This window comes from Anopheles coluzzii, chromosome 3, assembly GCF_943734685.1.
Source record: "Anopheles coluzzii chromosome 3, AcolN3, whole genome shotgun sequence".
Classification (NCBI taxonomy): domain Eukaryota; kingdom Metazoa; phylum Arthropoda; class Insecta; order Diptera; family Culicidae; genus Anopheles; species Anopheles coluzzii.
In genome coordinates, this window is record NC_064671.1 from 59,429,451 (window position 1) to 59,454,046 (window position 24,596).

The window sequence follows — 24,596 nt, forward strand, 5'->3', positions numbered from 1 at the left end:
AAGCACGCACATGCATATTCATACCCGCATCTGGACACGTGACACACCGCTCCTATTTGCCTAGTATCATATGGTTCACTTTGTATGCAGTAGAAGAATGAGGATCATTTCTCAGGACGCATCAGCTTTCTAGACTTTACTGAACGCTTGTCTGTAGAGCGTTCTCTCTAGCACCGTGCCTTGCCTTCGGTGAAACATGGCAATGTCTAAATTCCTTTTTTCCCTGCTGTCAGTAATGTTGTTGCTGCTCGCTTTTTTCTAGTTCTTCTTATTGTGACCTTTGGCGCCCGGGAGATGATTGCAGTTTCTTGTATCATTATGATCGTCTTGTGCGCCCAAGGCAGCAGCCGGTCTTGGTGCCATTCCGGTATGGGAATGGCACCACTTCGACGGAAGGTTGTGTTGATTGATCTCCGTCGGGCATGTTTTGTACGTCTGTGTTTGGTTGTGCAAGGGAGATTAATGGCGGGCAGTATCTATTCACACCCAACGGGCGAACGGGTGATCTAAAGCGCACCGTATGGCTCGATAGAGACGACACGTTCCTTTGCAAAGCCAGGCAAAGAAGGTTGTTTAGGGTTCTCACACTATCACGATAAGCGCTGAGCCATGATATGCCCTACACAATGGTTAGAATGAATGCAGATTGCGTTCATTGGACTGCACAAAGAAACTTATCAAAGATAGTGGAACTAGTGCAGAAAATGAGTATTGCGCTTACTGATGGCTGGGAAGATATTTCTGGAACATTGTAATATTGTTTAAACAATGTAGGTGGTTCGTGTAGCTTTGTTGAATGATACTATGATCGTATGTGAGAATATTGTATTGAGATGATTTGGGCCGAATGTTTTCATAGCCTTCGTTCACTGTTGTGTTTTTCATACTTAAGATTACTATTGCTAATGGTTAATACAATTTTATAATGTTGGTTACTATATTTTTACTGCTTGATTTACATTTTGAGGGTTATAATATTATTATCGTATTTGATGAGGAATTTAAAATGATACTATTAGAGTTTTAACAATATCGAGATTCATTACATTATAGCTTATTTATATGCAATATTTATATGTAGCTATACTGTATACTGTAAACGAGCGATCTTGTCAATTTTGTTATAATTCAATATTGCATTTTTTACGAACAGGGTGAGAAAATACATACAAGTAACGTTTCGTGTAAGAATTGAGAAAAGACAGAAAAAAGATAAACGTAAGCAATAAGAGCGAAACTGTGTAGGAGTTATAACAAGTGACATCAAGAGTAGGAACTGTAAGAAAGATTGAAGTGCATCGATCGAATAGAAAGTAAACGGCTGTAGAATGCTTTACTTTTAGCATTCGATGTCTAAACGTTGGTAGAAATATGTTTAGATAAATGATAATAAAGTTGGAAAAAGAGTTAAAATAATTGAGTATGAATGAGGTTGAGGAAACGGGAAACATAGAATACACAAGTGTAAGAGAGAATTAAACGTGTAGGAGATAAACGAAACAACAAAAGAGTAACGCAAGAGGTACGAAATGAAAAACGAAAAAGATTGTTTCATTAAACTCACCATAATACCAGTACTGACTGCAATACCACGGCCACAGTACGTGTTGGGCACGATATCGCCAAAGCCAACACTTAGAAAGGTTATTGCGATTAACCACATGGCGTTCAATAGATTGGCATGCTCTTCATCGTGAAACCTGTAGACAAATTGTTTGACATCCAAATTATGCGCGGTTTTTTCTGGTAGTGATGGTTTGAGGATTTTTTATTGTTTTTTAATTTATTATTTCTTTTTTTTTCTATTGCAAAAGAGGGAGCAAGCAGTGGATTGATCTTGATGATACAGAGACAGAAAGGGAACGAGAGAGAGATAGAGTGACTGAGAGATAGAGAGAGATAGAGATAGAGAGAGAGAGAGAGAGAGAGAGAGAGAGAAGGATAGAGAGAATGGCAGAAATAGGAATGGAAAAAAGAAGATAGATAGTGACGGAGAAAAATACAGAGATAGAGGGGAGAATAAACACAGTAGAATGATTAAAGTTGGTATGTGAATCGCTTCCTTCCGATTTGCGAGTGGGAGTGATAGGACAGAGCAAAGTGATTCAAGATTAGGGTGGCAAAAATTAATTGACAAATACGCAAATAGAAGGAGACTGGCATACGATTTTTTTATTTAAATAAATTGGAAAATATACAAATAGAAGATTAAAAGTAATAGAAGAGTAAATGTTCATCAGATAATTGACAAGTTGAATTTTGAGCTACAAAACCAAACGTATCGAGCAATACATTAAGAGCAATGAATTGATGAACATAAAGTCTAAAATATACATTAATAAAACCGACGAACAAAACAAACATAATGCAAAGTAATTTGGAGCATCGTCGCGCCGTTTACAATGAGGGATATAAACGATCTTTTTGATGTGATTTCCATCGACGATTTCTCTGATCTCCTACGCGGTGATGGTTTATTAAATTTTGTTTGCAAAACATGTGTCTTACTCTTTATTTTCTATACGTTTTCTGCGACTTTGATGTGTGACAGCATTAGCTGTTTAAGCCAATATTGAGTAGCGCGCTATTTATACAGTAAAGGAAATGACATCAACCAACCAACCAAGAAATCGAGGAATACAAATTATTTCTTGAATTATTATTTGCTTTTTTTGCTAGCGGGAATTGCAATACGTCGGTAATGCTTTTTACATCCAGTCACAATATTATCGTTTGACGTTATTAATTGTAAACTAGAGTAAAAAACGTATTAAATAAAATCATTACCATTATCCATCTTTAAACCCCATACATTTTCATAGGAAAAGATGTGACACACAGTATATAAACTAAAAACCTACGCAATGAAGTTTTAACGCGTAGACGTGTGTACAGTGTATGTTCGTGTGTGTGTGTGTGTGTGTGTGTTAGTGTAAATGCGATGGACAAACAATATGGAATTTCAGGAAAGGTGATAACATCATTTGTTTAACACAAAAAAGCATCACAAGTCAAATTGATTGATCTGATGGGAAATGAAAACCGAAATAATAACGAATGAAGCAAATGTACACAACCTTAGTGAGACAAAGAAAAGCACAACAAACATATGACAACAAATAAAACAAACAAATAATAAAAAAGGGCAACGTTCCCTGTGTATACGGACAGCGCTGCACAGCAGCAGGTTCGTACAACATTGCAATTTTAGCACATCCTTGCACATAATCACGCCAAGTTACACATTGTACACAGTAGCTATTGCTTGCCTTTCGTAACACCGAATGGGAATTTTTCGTGTGCGAGTGATGTCTTTTTTTAGTTGAAAATGAAAACACACACACACACACACACACACACACACACACACACACACACAACCAACACATACACACTAGTGTATTCTTTAATTTTTGTCTGTGATTGTTCTCGCTCAATGTGGGGTTTGCTTTTATACTCTGCTACATAGTACACTGTATGTGTGTGAGTTTTTTGTATCTTTGCATTGTAAACTTTGGAGGCACATTAAACAGAATATCCATCTAGATGAAAACAGAAGCATGACAATGTCAACAAAAAGGCTGCCGAAAGCCACTTGCGTGTACAGAGCGCATATTGACCAAGAGATGGGGCTACGCAGCACAACAACAACAGCAGCAGCAGCTTGGATGAGGACAACAGGAAGTGACACGGATGGCTTGAACAACAAGCAAACGTGGGACAAGCAGAGGGAGCAGGTCACAGGAAAGCATAGGTTGAAATAAGGAGTGTGTTTTCTTTTTCGGAATTTTGTGGGTGTGTGTTTGAGGTTTTTTGGTTTTTGTTTTGTTTTTTATTTCTCATAATTATCACCATGTAAGTGAAATTCCTGTGCATGTAGCCACGATTCTGTCCAGACACAACACACATACACCAAAAGGAATAGTATAGCAGATGGGTGTGGAACACAAAGACAAGCCAGCACATTTCGCGAAAGGTTGCGTTTAATTTTTAAAATGGCAGTAAACACCCTCCTTTTCAACCCTTTTATTATCGCACGTTACCGTGCACAGGTGATGCAATTAAGATGAGACTTTGTGGTCCCGGCTGTTACGGTGATAGAAGTTTCTCTTAGCACAACAGAATATAATGTGCTATTGATTATGATCGTACGTGCCGCTTTCGATGGCACAATGCGATTGAATTTTCATCACACAGCTGCCAGCTGCTAGTTAGTAGAAGTAGAAGAAGGTTGTTTAGTTCGAGAAAAATAGGTTAGTGGTAGCACAGCAAACATCGAGATAAGGTTATTATTGTAGATGTACCACGCCACACCACTTACTTTGACACCAGGTTTTGCAGTGCAAGATACCGTGATAATTAAGTTTTTAGAGTGTGTTGTAACGTGTAGTAGCAATATTGCTTCATCGTGCAATTGGTTTTTGGTGGAAAGTGAGAGCAGCACAACGACAACAGGAAGAATACCGGCGAGCGCAACGAAACATTCTTAATACATCCAGAAGAAAGACTGTGTCGCACGCGTACCGAGCTTAGTGTCCGCGGTTGTGTGAGCTTTGTATGCAGTGTGTGTTGAATAGTTGCGGCATTGGACAGGTTTTAAGTAGCTGTTGCACTTAGAGCTGACTTGAGGAATAGTTTTTTGTTAGGAGCCCGAGAAGGAATGGTTCAGTCGTGATGTTGTTAGACTGTCTGCTGTGTCCTGTGTGCGTCAAAGTGTTTAAGTTGTAGTCAAATTTTACGCTTTTGAGGGTGTATGTTTGTGTTTATGTACTTGTGGGAATGATATCCTGGTTGGAGCGTTCTCTACTTACCACCATTCCGCAGGTTAACGTGATGCCCCTTCCGCAGTACGTGTTCGGGACGATGTCTCCATAACCGACACAGAGAAACGTGATCGCGGTTAGCCACATCGAGTTCAACAAATTGGCATGTTCCTCGTCGTGAAACCTGCACAACCATCCGCCCCATTTTGCCGAAGGGAATGATAGGGCGCGTTCGATAGCGACGAGGATTTTTTTATAGGCGTATCGTATCGTTGATGTATCGTTTCGTCCAGGGTTTTTTTTTCAATATTTGTGTGTAAAATTCAACACACATACCACCGCCAGGCGCCACAGGTGTGATGGATTCGTTTATGTGCGTGTATGTGCGTGTGGTTGGGTATGTTTGTGTTGGCAATATATGTGGTTTTGTTGCCAAAATTGCATGTCAGCCGCAAGAACCGAGATTTTTGAATAATGTTCGATACGGGAATACAAGTTTGTCGGTAGTCAAGTGATAGGTGATAATGTTGTGCATCATAAAGTAAGGTACACCATTTATCGGATAAAAGCACCAAAACAAGTATATAGTTTGTGTGTTGTGGGTGTAGTTTTTATTGTTGTTGTATAAGTGTATCGTTTATCGATCGCAGAACGTAACGATTCGTTGATATTGTGAACAAAAAGAGACATCGTTTGAAGAGTGTAGGGTAGAACATTTTTAGCAGGTGGTGGTTGTGGTTGTGGTGGTGGTTGGTGTTGTTTACACGATGAGGAAGATGTGATATATAGAAACAACGAGCAACGGAGGTTAGAATTGTAATATAACTCGGTTGAGTAGAGTTGTCTTATTTCGAAAAGAATTTGTTGAGGGGAACAAGGCCTTCGAATGAATATGTCGTAATATCTTAGAGATATTTATTGTAAAAATCATCGTTTGAGTGGTGAAACACACCATAATTTAAATATTACTTCCAACATAATATTCAGTGTTTCGGTTTGATATACCATCATAATGACTATTCATTTGATTTTATAATTTGATTTAGCTTAAACATATTCATTCGAACGGTGTACCCAACAGATTTACACACACACACACATAGAAAGGACAGGATGACAGATAGTAGTTACACTCAATGTTAGGCACATAGATGGAGATATCACACAAATTGATTACTGATTAAGCGAACAGAGACTATGAAATAAGAGACTTTTGTGTCGCCACAGCACGATCAACCGTGTAAATTTCCAGAAACTACACGGCCGATCGGTAAAAAGATAATACAGCTGAAACTAAACCACACTGACCTTTCAAATATTGTACATTAAATGGTACGAATAAACACATTGAAACATAGAAACAAATTAGAACAATTGGCTATACAATTGGTTTTATTCATTAGTAGAGCAACATGTCTCGAAACATTACGGTCTCTGATGAATACAGATAATGTGGATGAGCAAAAATAGATCGATCGAAGATATAGAGTAAGATATGTAATTATGATGATAGATTCAGAGCAAAGCTTTAGAAGTGATGGGACGAGAAGGAACGAAAGACAGAATAATGTATATAAAGTGAAACTAATATAAATGGAATGTATGGAAAAAGGTTGATATAAATATGCAAAAGATAACAGATATAATGAAGAAATGTTCAGTTTGAATGCAAATTATTTGTAAAGCCATTGATTATGTTAAAGTAGAAAAATATAATGAAATGAAACGTAGTAGTTTAAAAAAAGACAGTGATAAATAGAATAAAACATTTGGAAATGAACGAGAAATATAATGACGTTTCCTTAATGTGTCTGCTGCTGAATAATGCTTTATTTTATTTATAGCTAGCTTAAAAAAATCATATCAGTAAATACCGAAATATCCAAGATATATCCAAGCTTAGTAAATTATTTGAAACAAACTAATCAACTATAATGGGATACATATGAAAAATGCTGTAACAAGAAGTAAAATGTTGATACCTCTGAGAAAAAAAGTGTTTGAATGGTCTTGAAAAATTGAATTAAAGAAACAAATTGCAAATGGAATACGGTTCTATTTGTAACGAAATTGTACGATGAGGTCTGTATCGTGTTTCTGCTGTTGTATGTAGGTGCTGGGTTGACATAATGTGAATAAGGCTTTCCAAAGTGTATTTTGCAATGAACATCATTATTAAGTTAGTAAATAATTTTCATGTTATATTTTTGAAGCGAATAGTGTGCTACCAGTACCTAATTTCGGTTCTACGAATAAGCTGCGAAGCGTTTTGTTCGTAAATACATAATGCACTATCAGCGAAACGAATGGTCGTTTTAATTTCCTATTTTCGTATGGATATAGTCCGGGTATCATACGGTGCTGTCATGTAAAGCATGTTTCAAATAAGCTTAGTGTAAACTATGACTGTGTGTTAAAAAGCGCTTTAAAATTGTTTAACGCACATCCAGGCAGCGTACCCAGTAGTACATACCTGTGTACTGATTGTGTTACAAAGATTTTCCTAATACTTTTTTACCTAACTGATATATGTTTTTTTCAATTTCAAACAATAATTTATTAGGTTAAAAGTAAAATTATATAAGTTGATTTATAGGTACAGTTAGTTTTTAAGTACTTTGAGAATCATGATCTGTCCTACGTATTGGGAGCACGTTCCATACGGGGCCTGAACCCATGACGAGTATGTTTCCAAATACAGCTATTCCCTGATAAACGCTATTAATGCGGTTATCGGGTACATCGAATATTAGAATATGTCAAATCTCGAGATTTTCAGCAAAATTATAGCTAATTTTCGTGTAATTTTGCTTGAAGTGGTAGATTTTAGCTACTAAATTAGTTATTTGATCAGACGATTTCAATTTTGTACCTTTTAAAATGGTTTTAATATTCAACCAAAAGGAAATTTACTTTGCTCAAATTCAAATCAAATCCGTACAATATGCTCAAAGAAATGTCATATTTAAAGTATCGCATACAACGGAATCGCATTTATCAAGTACATCGGGGAATGCCTGTAAACCCAGTAATTAAGGGTGTAAACGTAGTCAAATACTTTTACTACCATTATCTTTCTGTGATATGATTGAGAGAAAAAAATACTAACATAGATAGAAATAAAATAAATTGTCTAGAGCCAATCAGTTTGTCGCATCTTGTTCATGTTGTATTTGACGAAAAAAAAAACTTTATGCGTTATTATGTTGCTCATAATTATTTCAATTCGACAGTAATTTTCCAAACGTTTATATTATGACGCCTATACCTAGCTTTAAATGACTTATTTATGAAATTATGTGGTATTGTAATATTTTTATAAGTGAAAAAGAGAAATTTTGTTAAATTTGCTTTTTGACTAACAAAAGCAACCATTTTAAGATAGTTCGTCTTGGCCTTTCGCTTAGTCCAACATCTCGTTGGTTCACATTTTAGCTGTAAAAATATCACGTTAAGAAGTCTGACGATACTTCTATACAATAAAAGCGAAGAGAAATAAAAAGGTACATATTTGGAAAAAAATATTACAATGGTCATGGATTTTTTTATTTACCGGTATGAAAAATTCCACATTCATGAAATAGTCTACCAAATTACCATTTTTGTACAGTGCATTAGGCTACAGTTGTTAGAATTTTGGAATGCTGATGTTTCGTAAATATTTGAAGGAACGGATGGAAGCTGTGAGAAGCAAAAGAAAGCAAGTTGAGCGCGCAAATTTTATTCACAGGGCATTTTGGGCCTCTTTCTGTGGTGAAATGTGGTGACTAATTTCAGCGGTCAACAACATTAATAAACACTGATGTGGACGTAAGATGTTCATTTGCATAAAATGTTTCCCTTCAAAAAACGTAATGATATTGTGCTTTTTCTGCGATAATTATACAAAAGTTTAGTTACGAATCCACAACCATGGAAGATAATTCACAAGCCCGTATCTTCATTTATGCTGGAATGCTCAATACTGTCAATGGCAGGAGATTTGTTCGCAAATGTGAAAAGCGTTCATGATTTACATAATAGGTATTTTTTGAATTTCAATAAAATTTACATAAATTATTTATCCTGGAAAGATTTAAATGTATTTGAAAAAAAAAAACAAAAAAAACAATTCTTTAAAATGAATAATTGTTGAATGTTACTGCTGATTTCTGGCCCATGAATAAAAGTAATTTTTGATATGGATATGGTGAATAACATAATTTCAACACTGAAAATCTACAAGCCAAATTTGCCTCAGACTAATTAAAATGGTCCGAATGAAGGGTCACGCCACAAAATTTCAAATATACATGTTAAAAAGTGCACACCAATGCTTAAATATTGCCAGGTATATTGGCGGCTACCTAAAATAAGCCATACCTATAATAATTGATATTATACGATTTTAGTACCATATTGGCCAATGTTGGCAACTTAAGTGGTCATTTATATATCTCGAATGAATTTCATACCTTTTCTTAAATTTATAGATGTTTTTTTGTGATATTTTGATGATGATGATGAGTCCCACCTCTTACCCCGACAATGGATTGAGAGGAAGAAATTTATCACTTGGATACTAAATTTACAAGTTTGAAGATTATAAGATATTCGGCAAAATTAAGGAGCTACAGTCTCATTCATAAAAGGATATCAAGGATATCAAAAGGTATCAATACATGGTACAATAGGAATACCAAATTATACAGTACAAGATACAAGATATATCTCATTATTTGCAGGAACTTAGCTGAAGAGTATCCTCAAAGGTACGTTAGTAAAAGTTTTACAGTTAATGGTCTAAAAACTGGTCAAGGTGCCGCAAAGGTGAAAAATTGGTGAAAATATAAGATGTCCAACTTAAGGTGGTCGCCTCTGTATGATCTAGCATGCGTTCCGGTAAGAAAATCGATTGCTTCCTGGTGGACAACCCAGATTATAATTCTGGTTATATTTCGCAAAATGCCCAATTATGATTCACTTTTGCCTCTGTTTCAGTCTTTTTCTCCAATTTCCATGCGCAATCCATTCGAGGTTGTTGTTTGATCTGTTTAGATTTTGGTTTTGGCTCCAACGGAGTTCTTTCGCCTCTTTATGAGAAAATCCATTCGAGGTGTGGAACCATGGCGGACATGTTGAATGGCCCGCCTCCACTTTCCATTTGTATATTTAAGCTTTGCGATTTCTTTGCACAATATTTACAATTTCGCGCCAAGTGGACATGCCAATGGCAATTGACATGTAGTCAATCTTTGCCAATGTGACCAAATCACTAAAACTAAAACACAATATCTATGTTCTATATCAGTTTGATAATAACTGCTTTTCTATAACACATTTGTTGACGATTCTCGTTTGACAAAACATAGTTGTCGTGATTGAGAGACATGATTTAGCACTAGCAGTAAGTTTTACGCTCGGGTCCTATCTAGTAGCTGTCAAGGGGAAAATCGCACAAAGTATTGATTTCTTGTTCTCGTTTTTTTACTCTGACATTAACGAAGATTGACTGTTGTAAGAAAATGGCAGTTTGGTAAAATGTTGCAGCTGCTGCAGGCAAAATAGAGGAACAAATTGCATCTCACAGTATTGCTAGCTGCCGATGGTGAAGATGGATGGTGATGGATTAGAGTAGTTTGCAAAGTGTTGTGAACATGTGATGTTAAAAATTGTATCGGGTCATCTTATAAATGTCAATGCATTAATGCAGTGAAACGTTGATAATAACGTTAATATTTTTAAAATCTATAAAATTCAGTTCACGAGCATAACATGAATAGTATTGAAAATATAAAAAATAACTTTCTAATCACGTTATAGATAGGTGTTCATGAATTACTAATTTTTTTAAAAGATTGCAAACCAGGATTTTTAGATTGTATTAAAAAATCACTGGACTTAGTCAAATAGCTATGGCATATTATGCTTTAATAACAACGTAAGCTTTAGCATACATGTTTTACAAATATAATACTCATTCATTAATTTAAAAAGACGTATCACTTCAGGAAGCACTGAGATACTCAAGTAATGAGTGAAGTGCGAACTTCTCTGTAGTGGTTGAATATAATTATATTTGACGCATCATACTATACAGGGGCTGCAAATGGCTATTGGTATGAGGCGCTTTTGATAACACCAACAGCACAAAAGCATCTGCATGTGCAATTCTTGAAGAAAAAAGAGAATGTCGGGCTCTTGAAAAGTGTTGAAAAAAACAAAGGATGAACACATAGAAAAAATATCTCATATGCATGCGCTAAAATGGTGTCAAGAAGGCCAGTCTGGCACGAAGTTGTCTCTGCTACAGTTGCTATTTGTGTTCATGAAGTGGATGGTCGTATAATGATGCATTAAATCCTTGCCGAGCATCTACGTGGGTGCTACCATAGGAGGGGCTGTGCGTTGCTCAGTTGGTTGGTTTTGTTCTGAAAAGTTGTTACCATGCGTATAGGGCTTTTCAGAAACAGCATCATTGAATATGAGCCAAGTGAAGCTGTGACAGTACGTTCGTAGAAAAGTCTACCAGCGAATGTCATTATATTCCAAAGTTTGAGTTTCTATGTTTAAAGCTCGGGGAGCGATTTTTTGGAGGAAAAGGTTTTGAAACATGGGTAGGCGATGTTCGGTTAAGTAGATCTGTTTGCCAGACTGGACAATGGTCCTTCGGTAAGGTTATTGTTGTGCCAATTGGATCGAAAAGCGAAAAACCAACCAAGGACGAATAGTGGGTTGCTTACTGAGCGATGAGCGATGATGGTCGGAAATGTATAGTCGTTTTTATGCAACATTACACCAATTATGATAACCATTTCACACAAATTGCTGACCCCCGAAGGGCCTGTTTTTGTCTGTTGGCTGTTCTGCTGAATAATGCAGTACAATGCAATTATTGACCATGTGCATCCAGCAGCAATGTTTTGTTTCTGTCAGCTGGTGCAATAAATGTGAAAATCGCGATAACGGTGGGACATTAGTTTATTTAATGCCATTTTGCCAGCTCGATAGCAACCGCGCGATGTGCCCGGTGTAACGATAGAAATATTGAGATTGTGATTGGATTTAAACATGGTATTTTAGATAACCTTACCAATGCATTGAAATGGTAAACATGGAAATATTGTTCTTAGCTGGGGCAAACATATTTCAATTCGAATTCATCATGAAAAATGGAAAAATGAAGTGAATTTAAGAATCACAAATTTTTGTTTGTGCCGTATGTTTTGTATATTAAATACATTCCAGGTTTAGTGTGAATTAGTTGTGTTGAATGTTTTAAAATTGTTTTGTCTCCGAGCACTGATTTAGCAGATGACATTATTTTATTGATTTTTTGGTTGGTTGGTAGGTCGGTTAAAAACAATGTGAAGTTTTACTTCACATGGTATTTTGGTGTTTTGCCCGGATTTGAAAATTTACTCATTAGAATTTCTTATTAAACACAAAGTTTCCTAAAATATGGAAGAGGTTTGTTTGAAATAATGTCAAACAGTTTCTTCTATATAATAAAAAAAACTTGAATTTTGGGAAATTTGTTAAGAATCGAAGGAACTATGCCATTGGAACTGACATAATTAGTCTAGTTATCGTAAAGCAGTTGGTCTTACTTGTTTATAATTTCATTATTGAAACATTGTTGATGGATAAGAATGCAAGCGGATTAACAATTATGTGATGAGAAAACTATACACAGAAAACCTTCTCAAGTGTTTTTGACAAAGTTAAGGCGAAGAATATTCTAAACTGAGAAACAGAGCATATGAAGGTAAGCGAAGAAAGTGGAACGAACACATGCGACAAAAGATGTATGCGTATTTGGCCCATTTAATGTAGAGTTGAAACAAAAAAACGCGCAGCATGTAGTAAGAATATGTATGTCTCTTGGTGTAGGTATTGAAAAATTAAAATGTTGAATTAGATAGACATAATTTAAGCGGTAACATACAAGCAGGAAATGTTGTACTGAAAAGCTGTAGATAATTGTTTTGTGTTTTTAAGAAATAAAAACAGAAACTGGATAGCTTATAACTGATTCTAATATTTTACTTAGCAGCTATTAACACAACATCAATATATTATGTACAATAATTTAGTTCTACAGTTTAATATACGTTTGTAATGGAAATGTTTGTATCAAGTTGCTGAAAGCATAAATGCAATAGCGACCTTGAAGCATAACCAAAATAGAGCATATTGTGTATATTAGTGAAATTGAGCACTTGTTATTAGATGCAATAGGCTATCTATTTGTATATTGTAGTGTAATGTTGCAAAATGGCACATATAACAGAGAACGACAAGTATATCAAGTAGAAAAACGACAAGATTGGATCTGGTGATGCTGTATGTAACAATTGAATATCTTGTCAATTGAAATAAAAAAAATCTGTATGAGGCTAACCATTTTGAAGTGAAAATGTATTACAGAACACATAACGGCAATCGAGAAAGAAAATGCGAATTTTAATGACATCGAGTTTGAGCACAGATAGAGACAGTATGGATGGCGTGAATGTGATAGAAGAAGAAGATGACATGAACGCACAGAAGGAGCGAGTACGCGACTTTTGAAAGGAGATAGAGATAAAGGTATTGCGTAGAGCGCGAAAAGGATTATAAAGAGATAGAGAGAGAGAGAGAGAGAGAGAGAGAGTGAGAGAGAGAGGGGGAGAGGGTGAGTGAGCGAGACAGAGAGCGAGAGAGACAAAGAGTAGAGGAAAGAACGAGACAGTGTGATGGAAAATAGCAAAAAATGTGATAGCTACCTTTCGCATTGCCGAAGTGTCCACGATGCGATTATCCACAGTGAAACCATGAACACTAGTAAAACCGTCCCAGGGCATATTGTCATTAGTGTTTTCAGCACAAATCTGCAAAAACGGAAACGGAAATTTCAACATATATCAACATACTTCCGAGAGCGGGGGAGAGAGTCATGACATGAGCATGCCATGTTGCCTGTGTGTGTGTATGTGTGTGTCAAGCAATCTTGCAAAGTACGTACCGAGTGTTGAAATTGATTCGATTTAGCGCACCTATACTACGTGACGAGGCATCGGTAAATAGTTTCGAATGTAACAGCATCACACGACATATCAGGTACAAACGAAGGAACATTGGCAAAGATAACGCGACGTCGTACGGAACTAGTTCACCTCCGATGGCTTTGTTCTTATTAGCTAATTTGGTAGTCCATAGAAAATAATATTGACCTGGAATGGGATGTACTGCGCAGATTAGTAATTCTAAAGATATTTGGCTCATTCGCTGCCAGGTCATCGCTATTCGCCAGTCATCTGCACAGTTGTCTATCATAAAAAGCTAAAACAAGAATAAAAATGGAAAAAAAAAGTTTAAATGTTGTATTTGAAGAGTTACAGAGTCTATCTTGAAGCAGAAGTAGTTATTGATAAGATTGAACGTAAACCATTTATACCCCGGTATAACATTTATATATTTTCGTCTTCTTTGACACAACAACCGCTGTCGGTCAAGGCTTGACTGTACCCACTAGTGAAGTGGGTTTGGCTTTCAGTGACTTTTTGTTACCATAGCAGGATTGTCAGTCCTACGGTCTATTCGGGACTTGAACCCATGACGGGCATGTTGTTACGTCGTACGAGTTGACGACTGTACCACCAGACTGGCCCATACATTTATATATACAGGGGCGGATTAAGCACTAAGCAAACTAAGTGGCTGCGTGGGGCCCCGAGGACTCAAGGGGCTACAAAAAAATGGGACTACCCCTCACTCACAAGTAAGTTTCCTTCACATTACTAGCTCTAGTTTATAATTATTCATACACCTTCTCTCTTAAACACAGAAATGCCTATATTCATGAGACCGCTCAGGTCCTTCACACGTGTTAATCCGCTACTGCATATAGATCAACTATTAAATGGCATAAAACTATAAAAAAAGTAATCCACAAAACCAAACTAAACGATAACATTTCTGAATTTTTTGTAAAAAATTGTAAAAAAATTCGTTAATTGTAAAAAATAAACATTTAAGTTTAGTTGGAAAAAATAATATTCACTAGTTTTCCCAAAACAATTTAAAGATTTAATTGTAATGATTTATCATGTTTGATTGTGACTCTGTGGCAGGATGTATTTAGTTTATCATGTATACAGATGGATGTCTCACAAAAACAACTCAAAATGTTGTTTTTGGAGAAGTACTTAATTTAATTTTAATTAATATAATTTTGTTCATGTCTGTCTTATTTCCACCATTGGATTACAAACAGTCAACCCATCTTATCATCTCTAAAAAGTTTTAATTGGTTTGGTATTGGTTATAAAAAATATACAAACCATGAATTAAGATACAATAAATTTTGTTTTGTGTGACGTCATAACATGACTCATATTGCTTCTAAATTCCATCAAAATTAATTGCCCTAACAGCAGTAACGCGGAGTCATCTATCTCATCTGCTGATGTCTCATGCGATATGGTTAAAAAATAATAAAAACTTTAGCATGAGAGAAATAACATACGTTATGAAAACATAATGATCTCCAACTACTAGTTTCTGCTGAGGCCATATAAGCAAACAAAAATCATTCCGTTTGTTAATCCTTGGCAGTATGCCAATTGTCATTGCCTGTAACTTCTCTCATTTAAAATTGCATGGATAAGCAGTAGGGCCCGAGCAGCACGGGTTGGAACAGAGGTGTAAGTTTTGAATTTTCATTTAGTCAGTTTTATAGAGTCGTCGTTAAGTATTTGCCTAGGCAAGATGATTGTGGTCGATGCACTATGCAGTTGCAACCAAAGCGGTCTGGTTGTGAAGGTGTGTCTGTACGGGTGAGTTTGTCGAACCCGTACCCTGCGTGCGAACCATTTTGCACAGTATGCTCTAAACAGAACTAATAAATTTTCTAGATTTATTTACGAGCACAGGTTGATGGTCAGCTGGTTGTTGGCTTTAGTTAGTGTTAACTGCAATAACCGCAGTCACCCTGACAGGACGTTGCGGTACAGCAGCTGCACGAAGGTTAGGGACTGCTAAACAAATCAGTGCCGAGGAGACATTTTAATAACGTAGAACTACACACAAGGCTAAGATTTACGGTCTTTTGTCTGGTGCATGACATAAACAGGGTGTGAATATATCGAACCTTGCAACAACAATGGATGTTACGTTCAAATTTATCTATTTAAACTGTTGATCTTTCATGCTACAGCTCTATCCCACTCACCTGAACTTCCAAGGCGTGGTAGGCTACGATGAGCCCTAGTAAAATCACAGTCGATACGGATATTAACGTTTTTAAAGCGGTTGAATAAAAAGATGCCTGTAACGAGGAAAAAACGAAAACAATGAACCAATAACACTTCTTTCTCAGTTTCGTCAGTTATATGTTTTAAAAGCAGGTCACAATGTTCCTGCTATAATTGTGTGTGTGTGTGTGTGTGTGTGTGTGTGTGTGTGTGTGTGTGTGTGTGTGTGTGTGTGTGTGTGTGTGTGTGTGTGTGTGTGTGTGTGTTCCTGTTTTTTTGTGAAAGTTGGCGCGAACGAGATAAAAGAAGAAGATTAATTATTTCACCAAAGGAAACTGATAGAATTGGGATATTGAGGATATGATTGGCCATAATGTGATTATGTGGTGAATCTGTGGAGTGCCGTAATAAAATTAGCTCGAGAAATCAACACAAAAGAATCATTAAGATTGATTGTGCGATTAATGGGATGATTCGTCACAACGAATACATGGCATAGAATTAGGTCAGCTATTGTTTAGGCGGCGATTCGTGATGCGATGTGAAGCTAATTGAATACACGTGTTTGTAATACGCCGGTAGGATGTACAATTTTAGCATGTTGTTATATTGCTCTAGGAGCGCTAGAGTATGAGGTTTGTTTCAATGTTTTGCTTAAAAAGCAGATTTTACATTGTGTTGTTGAAACGGTGCTGATTTTTCTGAGACTCTTTCAACCTGCCAAAACCGGGAAGCGGTTGAACTACTGGGCATGTAAGTAAAGTAACATTTTTAATGAATTCGATGAATTCAATATGACCACGGTTTCATTACCACTCCGTGGATAAAATCTGTAGTAATATGATAACTGAAACATGATTTTATGACGTGTAAGCAGTTATGCCCGGAATCTTGTATAAAAGGATTGAAAAGTCTAAAACCAATTAAAATTCTATAATACCGCAACAAGTGAAATAAATTAATTAAACCGCATTATGCATTATAAAATCAAACAATTGCCTCTAGCATTGCATTCCGAGCTATTATGTAAAGGGGTTGGGTTTAACTAATGTTATGCAAATTCCATTTTAAAATTCCAAAATAGGAATGAATTTGATTTACTATTTTTTAGTGGTACAGTGATACAGTACATTTTTTAGTAGGTGCCATTGATTGGAATAGCATATTAAAAGCGGTAATGTGAATGCGGTGCCCTAAAATTATGTGATTATGTAGAAAAGTATGTCAGGCATAAACTTTTTTTTTCAGTGGTAAAGGGTGTTATAGCAGATTGTATAGGGCACTGTCCTTGATATTTGTTTCATTGCCAAATGGGTAAATATTCTGGTCTCCAATGTTTTTCTTTATTATTCAAATTAACCCATACAAATTAACACACATATACATACATAAACACATACCGATGTACTGCGACAAACTATGAGTGCTAGTATTTCCATATTATGGCATCCGGTTACATATCACCAGGTTCCCTTAGATATGATTATTTATTATGACGTCGGTTGAGTGATAGCTTTTCAAATTGTTATGCTTCCGAATACGATTATAATCTATTAGTACCGATGCTAGCAAAAGTATAGCTGTATTTATACTTCCCCGAGAGTGTAGTTGTATACTGTTATTACTGTTGTGGTACTCAGCTAGCACCACAACTTATAGCCATTTTTAGTGTTTCGTATAGCTCTAAAACATTCTGGTTGAGTTGAAGGAGGTTGAAGCGAGAAATTTAAATTTCACATGATGAATGTAGATTATTATGATATGTATGAGAGCCGGATATTTGCTCTTTCCCAAAGTTTCCCAAACCCCATACCAAACCGACGGACATTGCAGCCTAACTGTCTGTTCCGCTGCCGCATCAGCATCCCCTCCCCCATGAATGCAAACATCTGGACGGATGTTTATTATTGTTACTGTAGATGGTTCGGTTAGAGTCGGAGTTAGGATAAACGCGCTTCATTAAGCCGTTCTGGGTGCGATCCGGTAACCGGTCTAAACATCATCGTCACCGTGAGACCGGCCGTGTATGCGTATGTTTACAGTTCATCGGTGCGTTAGCAATTATGTGTGTACGAAATAGCTCTTTGCTAATTACTAGACGTTTATAAATAATGTCTGTGCATAGACGCTCAAGATTCAAGACGCTCAGCAAGCTGAGATTTTGGTGGGAATAAAGCGACATCAAAAGGTTACGCTGATAACCGGATTTGATGACTAAAACACATCACGACCCTTGGTGATGTAACAGAAAAATCGCTTGAATACCATTGATTTAACGTTGCGAGCTGTGTGTGTCGTCCGGTTATGGTTAACGTGCGTGTTGAAGTGTCTAAGATCTATTTCCGGAAAACCACAAGCAAACGTCAGCCACTAAGCTGCTCGAAAACTTCCGTCGCAATGAAGGCGTCAGCTATTTGCAAGGGCCTCGAGCCATCCATTACACAAAGTAGCAACAGCAATCGTGTCCGGGGAGAAAGACAGAAAGAGTAATTGAAATTTCAATACTTCCTTCCTTGCATTTCGCTCTCGCGCGAGCGTTCCTTCACGTTCACGTGCACTCTGGGCACTTGCTGTGGTGGTTTGTTCGAAAATCGGTTGGAAACGTTTCGAGCATGTGCTAAACGCTACATTTTCCGTGCATTCACTCCTGGGATCGTTACGGTATCGCGTTTGGCTGCTTTGCCACTGGGAGCTTAACGTAAATAAATTTCCTTTTGCATATTTTATTCCACCACATTCGATAGGTTGATGGTCGATGCACATACATAGTGCAATTGTGCCGGCCTCGTGTGCGCTGGTCGAAAGGATAGCACTGCATTTATCACAACCATTTATTCTATTATCATATTTCTAGCCCACTCCTCGTTGACCTACTTATCCATACTGCATTACATTATGCTACACTGGTTATCCACAAGGAAGAAAACAGTAGTCGGGTGTATTTATTATTCCCTGTGCCGAAGGCACAATCACTTCTGCAATAGCGGGTGAACAGTTTGAGGACTAATCTATTGTATCATTATTCTATCATTCTTTTTGCTGTTCGCGGATTTATACCAACCAGAATGATCTGCTCATTTGGATCTGTTAAGGTGAAGCACATTTAATTTATTTCATGGTATGCGTTTTCACACGATAGAAAGGGTAATTTGATAAAGGTAGGGAAAGAAAATGTAAAAAATGATGTTATTTGATAAAGTAGTTTGAGAGGAAAGCTCATTTGTCAGCTAAAGCGGAAATTTTATTGAATGTTTATGCAATTTGCTGTTGCAGAAACAACACTGTCCTTGATAAATATATAAATAATGTTCTAAATGGAACCAAGAAAGTGTAAAATCTATGTTGATAATGGAGTGGATGCAATAATAACCACCTTAAATTACTTTGACAACATGGTTGCCTAAGATCAAAATGATAAATTTGTGCTTAATTGTTTGATTCTTTGAAGGACACATGTGAAGTAACACTTTTAGTGTGCAAAATATCGATTGCAGTCATTTTAATTTTACGTTTCAACTGGAGATTGGTAATGCAAAAGGATGTTATTATTTGTTAAGTTATCACCACATTTTATAGGATATGCGGTAACTTAACTGATCGCTTTTATTTACAATCGAAGTTTGGGCAGACCGTTGCAATCAAAACAAATAATTGTTTTGCCAAATGTCTTTTTATAGCTATATTCATGTTTCATCTTTGAGCTATAAAATAAAAGTTTTAATAGTGCTTTGATAACTCTGAAATACCTCACAAAAGCTATAAAGATGACTTGGGTAGCAAATTTTCATGATACATGCAGTATTTTAATGGTTTTTAAATTCGAGGATGTCCAAAGACTTCATGCTCCTCCCTTTTGCCGGGAATGTAGTTGCCGAGGCTGTTTTACAGTTTTATGAGTTTGTCAGCTGATGCACAGACACAGCTGCTCTAAAATTTTATTAGTTATTGAATAAATGGTTTGGTAACCATTTTATTCGTGCAGTGGTTATAGAGGAGCTAGAACTAGATAAATAATTTAGGTGCATGTCAATCAACCTTTAGCCCACGCTAACATCTGCATTAAGAGCAATAAAACATAATGCAAGATTTGCTACTAATGTGCTAAAGCACAATTTTATGAGCGATACGTGTTTCGAAAATAAAAACGACAATCATTGTGCACCGTTGAACGCTGGTATAGCCTAGGTAGGTGGCGATTTTTTTCTTCCTGAAAAATAAATAAAAAAGGCTATAAACAAAAATGATGTTAAGTGAACCGCATGACAATGAAAAATTAGTTTCCTCTCCAAACATAGTTTTTTTCTAACAACATAGAGCGGGAAACTGTGAGCAAAAATGATATACTATAGACTGCAGCGCATGAAAGGGTTACCCATTATGTGTGGTAGATTTATTGCAAAAACTTTGTGTAATTGATTTTTTGCAAGACTTTCATGTGATCAAATTGGAATTGGACACGGAAGCTTGTGTGTAGCGTCAGGACATTCAAACACCAAGTTTCACTGTATCTTTTCAGCACATTCTTTTCAGATGGGTTAAAGATTTCTGCACCTAATAGATCTATTTGCGGCAGATTTTTAAACTTTGTTCTGGCGTTAATAATTTTTGTATAAAATTAAAAATAACTTCAGCTTGTTTGTTAGGCACTTTTGTGACTGGTGTTAAATGAACTTCAGATGTGATGGAATGTTTATGAATCAATAGATAATTTGTGAAAAAGGCTCCTACGTATAATTAGTTGCGAAATAATTCTTTTCAGATCATCTGAAGTAATATTGTATGCTGATATTACTGATAGACGTGTTAAAATAGTGTAACAAAATCGTACTATTTCACACAAATTTAAACAACAATTGTAGGAAAAGACATAAGTACGTCAAATGGTAGCTGTAGGACTGGTTAGGCAGAAACTTTGAAACCTTAGAGCCTTGTAGTTTATTCTTCTTCTTCTTATTTGTCACAACAGCAGTTGTCGGTCAAGGCCTGTCTTTATCACTAATGGGCTTGGATCTCAGTGACTTATTGATTTACCCATAGCAGGATAGTCAGTCCTACATATGGGGGCACGGTACATTTGGCATTTGAACTCATGACGGGCATGTTTGTTAAAACGTACGAGTTGACGACTGTACCACGAGAACGGCCCTTCGTAATTTTAGAACACATTTATTGCACAAGATTGAGAGTTATATTACCAAAGGCTTAATATTTTACACATGTTATTTGTATGAAGTGCATAAAATATTCATATTGTACATTTGTTTACTATTGATATGATGTGTGTATTGATATTTTAATACGTTATATTTGATATTTGTTATAAATGGAACAGTACATTTGAAATCAATACTGTGAGTTAAAATGTCTGTTACTATTGATATGATGTGTGTATTGATATTTTAATACGTTATATTTGATATTTGTTATAAATGGACCGTTCCTCCTGAATGAAAAAAAAAATATATATCTGAAGGTGCTTTCGTTTGTTTGGGATTGGTAATGTAGGTCTGCACTCACTATATTTGATCATTAAATTGGTATAGCACTTGTCAATGCATAAAATATATTCAAGAGAACTTGAACAAGATGAATTTTGCCAACTTGTACACAGGGGTGGTACACACTGTATGTGTCTCTTTCTTAATGCATTCTAAATGATATAGTCGAAGCGCTTGTGCTGTGATGTATTTGTTCTCTTTCCGCTAGACAGTGGGTTCCCAATGCGCAGTGTGTACCATGGAGTGCTTTGCACCACCATTGTGGTGTGGTGCATTAATTATGCAGGCAGCAATGCTCGATGCTGCACAGAAATTGAATTTTAAGTTTCACCGGGCACGGATGTGATGATGGAACTATGCAATCGTAAGTACAGGCATGATTTAATTGCACTGTTTTAAAATATTTCAACCCTTGTTGGAATAAGCTGGATTCTATCATTAGGAGGAGCGAATCAAAATATGATTTTATTGGATTTTAAATTCAGTAATATTTATTTAAGGGTCAATCATTTATTTAAAGGACTTGATTCGTGTCTTGAATGAAAAATTGTAAAAACATTTTGGGTTTTAGCGTTGTTTTGGCATATTCATTCTGTGTCTTCGTATATTTTCACGTTTTACAAAGGAGAAATTTTGATAAAGAGTTATTTATTATATCGTAGTATATCATACAAAACACCTGAAACCGAAAAAAATTTAAGCGATTTCGGGAATTGCTTGGGACAGCTTTTATGGGCTTTTTTTTCAATTTAAAAACTTTTTTTTAAATAAATTTGTTCACCCCGCGTCTTTAACAGATGGATCAAATGGATGGAAAAGAATGTGATATTTTCATCACTGTCATGGTATCATTTTAAATTATTTTTTACTCTTTTTGGTTCAATACAAAAAGTAAAAAAAAAAAACTTGCAAATCTTTTTCAATATACAAGGGAAAAAAAGGCTAGGTAAAAGAAATCAAAGCTGTAAATTTAAGGCCTTACTAAATCAAATTTGACGTGCTGTTTTGTTTGATGCGTTTCATATCAAACGCTTTATAAAAATGAAATATAGAAATGAGAAAGACTTAATTGTACTTGTTTGAAGCATATGAAACAATATTATAAATTACGAATCCGATTGCAAGTCGATGTCTTAATCGGAAATTTATTTCGGGACCCTTATAATACATTTCCAAGTGCTACATACTCGAAGGGATAATCGTGTACAACGTCCTTAAGGGCAACATTACAAACAAGGTCCTAAAACAGGTCCATAAAACGGCTTTATCGAATAGCTGTTAGATTGTGTCCCCGAGATTAGAAAATTACACTAAGTGGTTCCTATGGTAAGCATTTTGTACCCTTTGTGGTCCGGACAGCTGGTTGGTAAATTTGTGTTCGTTTATGAGCAATTCGCATCACTTTAAACCGCTTGCCGAGAGAAAAGGTAGAGATTGGACCCGTACCAGTACGTTAAAAAACGAAAACAGATTTTGTGAAAAGACAATCTTACAAAACCTTGTTTACCAAGCTTTATCCAGTGAATCAGCAAACGTGCCCCACTACGGGATGGATTTCGTTCATGGTTTCTATGGTTTCCATGGTTCTTTGTTTCCATTCGGGGTTAAATTTAACAATTGTACATCTACAGCATCTGCCAACAAACGGTGGTCGTTCATGGTGTGTGGAACCAGTAGTAGGGTGACATTCCACCTCCCAGCTGGAGATTTCATAGAACATTCGAGCCCTTTTGAGAAAGCATTCTGCGGTTTATAGTGTTCTTTTCCACCCCGTACAAAGCAATCCGACATGAATCAGGAGAGAATCAGCCCGTTTTGTTGCTGTTGTTCTGACAAGCAAAACCATGCTTAGTGGCGTTCTTTGGCTGACCGTGAAATAATCGTATATTTTTACGACAGACTAAGTTTACTTCGTTCGTTCGCCATGCTTCTAGTTTACAGCTTTTATGGGTCGGTGTTAACTGGAGGTCTCTCGGTAATTGAGAGGGTTGTGCAGGGCTCGAACTAGGATTGAGATTTAAGTTTTGCTCTGGTCGATCTCGTATGTGTTTGAGAGTGTGATTTTAAATTTTGCGTGTCAGCGCTTTTGATGGTACTAACCAATCGAGAAACAACAGATTTTTGTTGACTCTTGTTCCATTGATGCTTCAATTCTCATCCTGCACCATAAAACATTAGGTTGCGATGGGAATTTTAGAAAGCATTGATCACTATGGAGTTTGGTCTACTTTATCTAGAAAAAGCTATATATCTACAACCTTTGTCGCCAGTCTATGTTGTATGGACTGTACTCTCATCCTTTGTTAACTGTACGCACAACAGACCGGTAGACTGCTGAGCAGTAGTAGGCAATCCGTATGTGCTGCTCTTTTTTACCACTTTTTGGTTGTACCCCTTCCGTATTTTTACTACTCAAAAAAATTTCACAACTACTTCAGGTTAAAGATTTCGAGTGCTTTCACTTAGTCCCATTCGAATGGTATAGCTGATGTATAATTCATGCAGCTGCATGAATGGAGCAATAAAAGTCATACCAGATCGTAATGGGCTTTTTTTACGGAGTCGGGCAACTTTATAGTTTTGCAAGCGACCAGTGGAAGTTGGTGGTTGTGAAACCGTGTTGTAGCTACCGTGATATTCGTGTAAACTAGGCGATAGATATACAAATAGAATTGAAAAACCTACAAACAAGTTATACTGCACAAAACTATTACATCTAAATAGCAAACAGATTAGTTCAATTATAAAGTATCATGAAAAAGGGTCACGTGCGTGGCATGATATATTTTCAAAACGTCAGACCATTAATATTTGCTATTGTTTTCTATCGTGTACCTTTATCTTGCATAATATCTACACCAACGTATATGGTAAAACAATATTATTGCACTTTGCATACGTATTTCAAATAGCCGATGATGTAGCACCGCTTCTACGGTTTTATGATCGATGCATTTATGACCACGTTTTATGTCCCATAATAATTTGGTTTAATTCGTAGAATCATGGACCAACAGTTACCAGAAATGGTTAAAGGCTCAATCACCAAAATTGCACGATTTTTTTGTGAATTAAAATAAAATGGATTTTAAAACATAATACAAAATGGTATGCGAAAA

At 36.3% G+C, this 24,596-nt stretch overlaps 1 protein-coding gene across 22 annotated transcripts in view; it reads right to left on the reverse strand.

Annotated features, from left to right (window-relative positions):
* The window catches only part of LOC120955000 (small conductance calcium-activated potassium channel protein), a 134,064-nt gene that overhangs the window by 20,052 nt on the left and 89,416 nt on the right, over window positions 1-24,596 (reverse strand). For 19 of the 22 annotated variants that reach the window (XR_007452773.1, XR_007452772.1, XM_049610647.1 and 16 more), the window contains 4 exons: window positions 15,958-16,053; window positions 13,750-14,066; window positions 13,511-13,615; window positions 1,565-1,700 (listed from right to left, as the gene is read on the reverse strand). Coding sequence is in view for 20 of the 22 variants with exons in the window: in XM_049610647.1 (XP_049466604.1) it covers window positions 1,565-1,700; window positions 13,511-13,615; window positions 13,750-14,066; window positions 15,958-16,053 (654 nt within the window). In the remaining 2 variants the exon portion in view is untranslated. Of the gene's footprint in view, window positions 1-1,564; window positions 1,701-4,811; window positions 4,948-13,510; window positions 13,616-13,749; window positions 14,067-15,957; window positions 16,054-24,596 lie in introns of all 22 variants that reach the window. The other 3 variants (XM_049610648.1, XM_049610645.1, XM_040375426.2) reach the window with 1 other exon arrangement.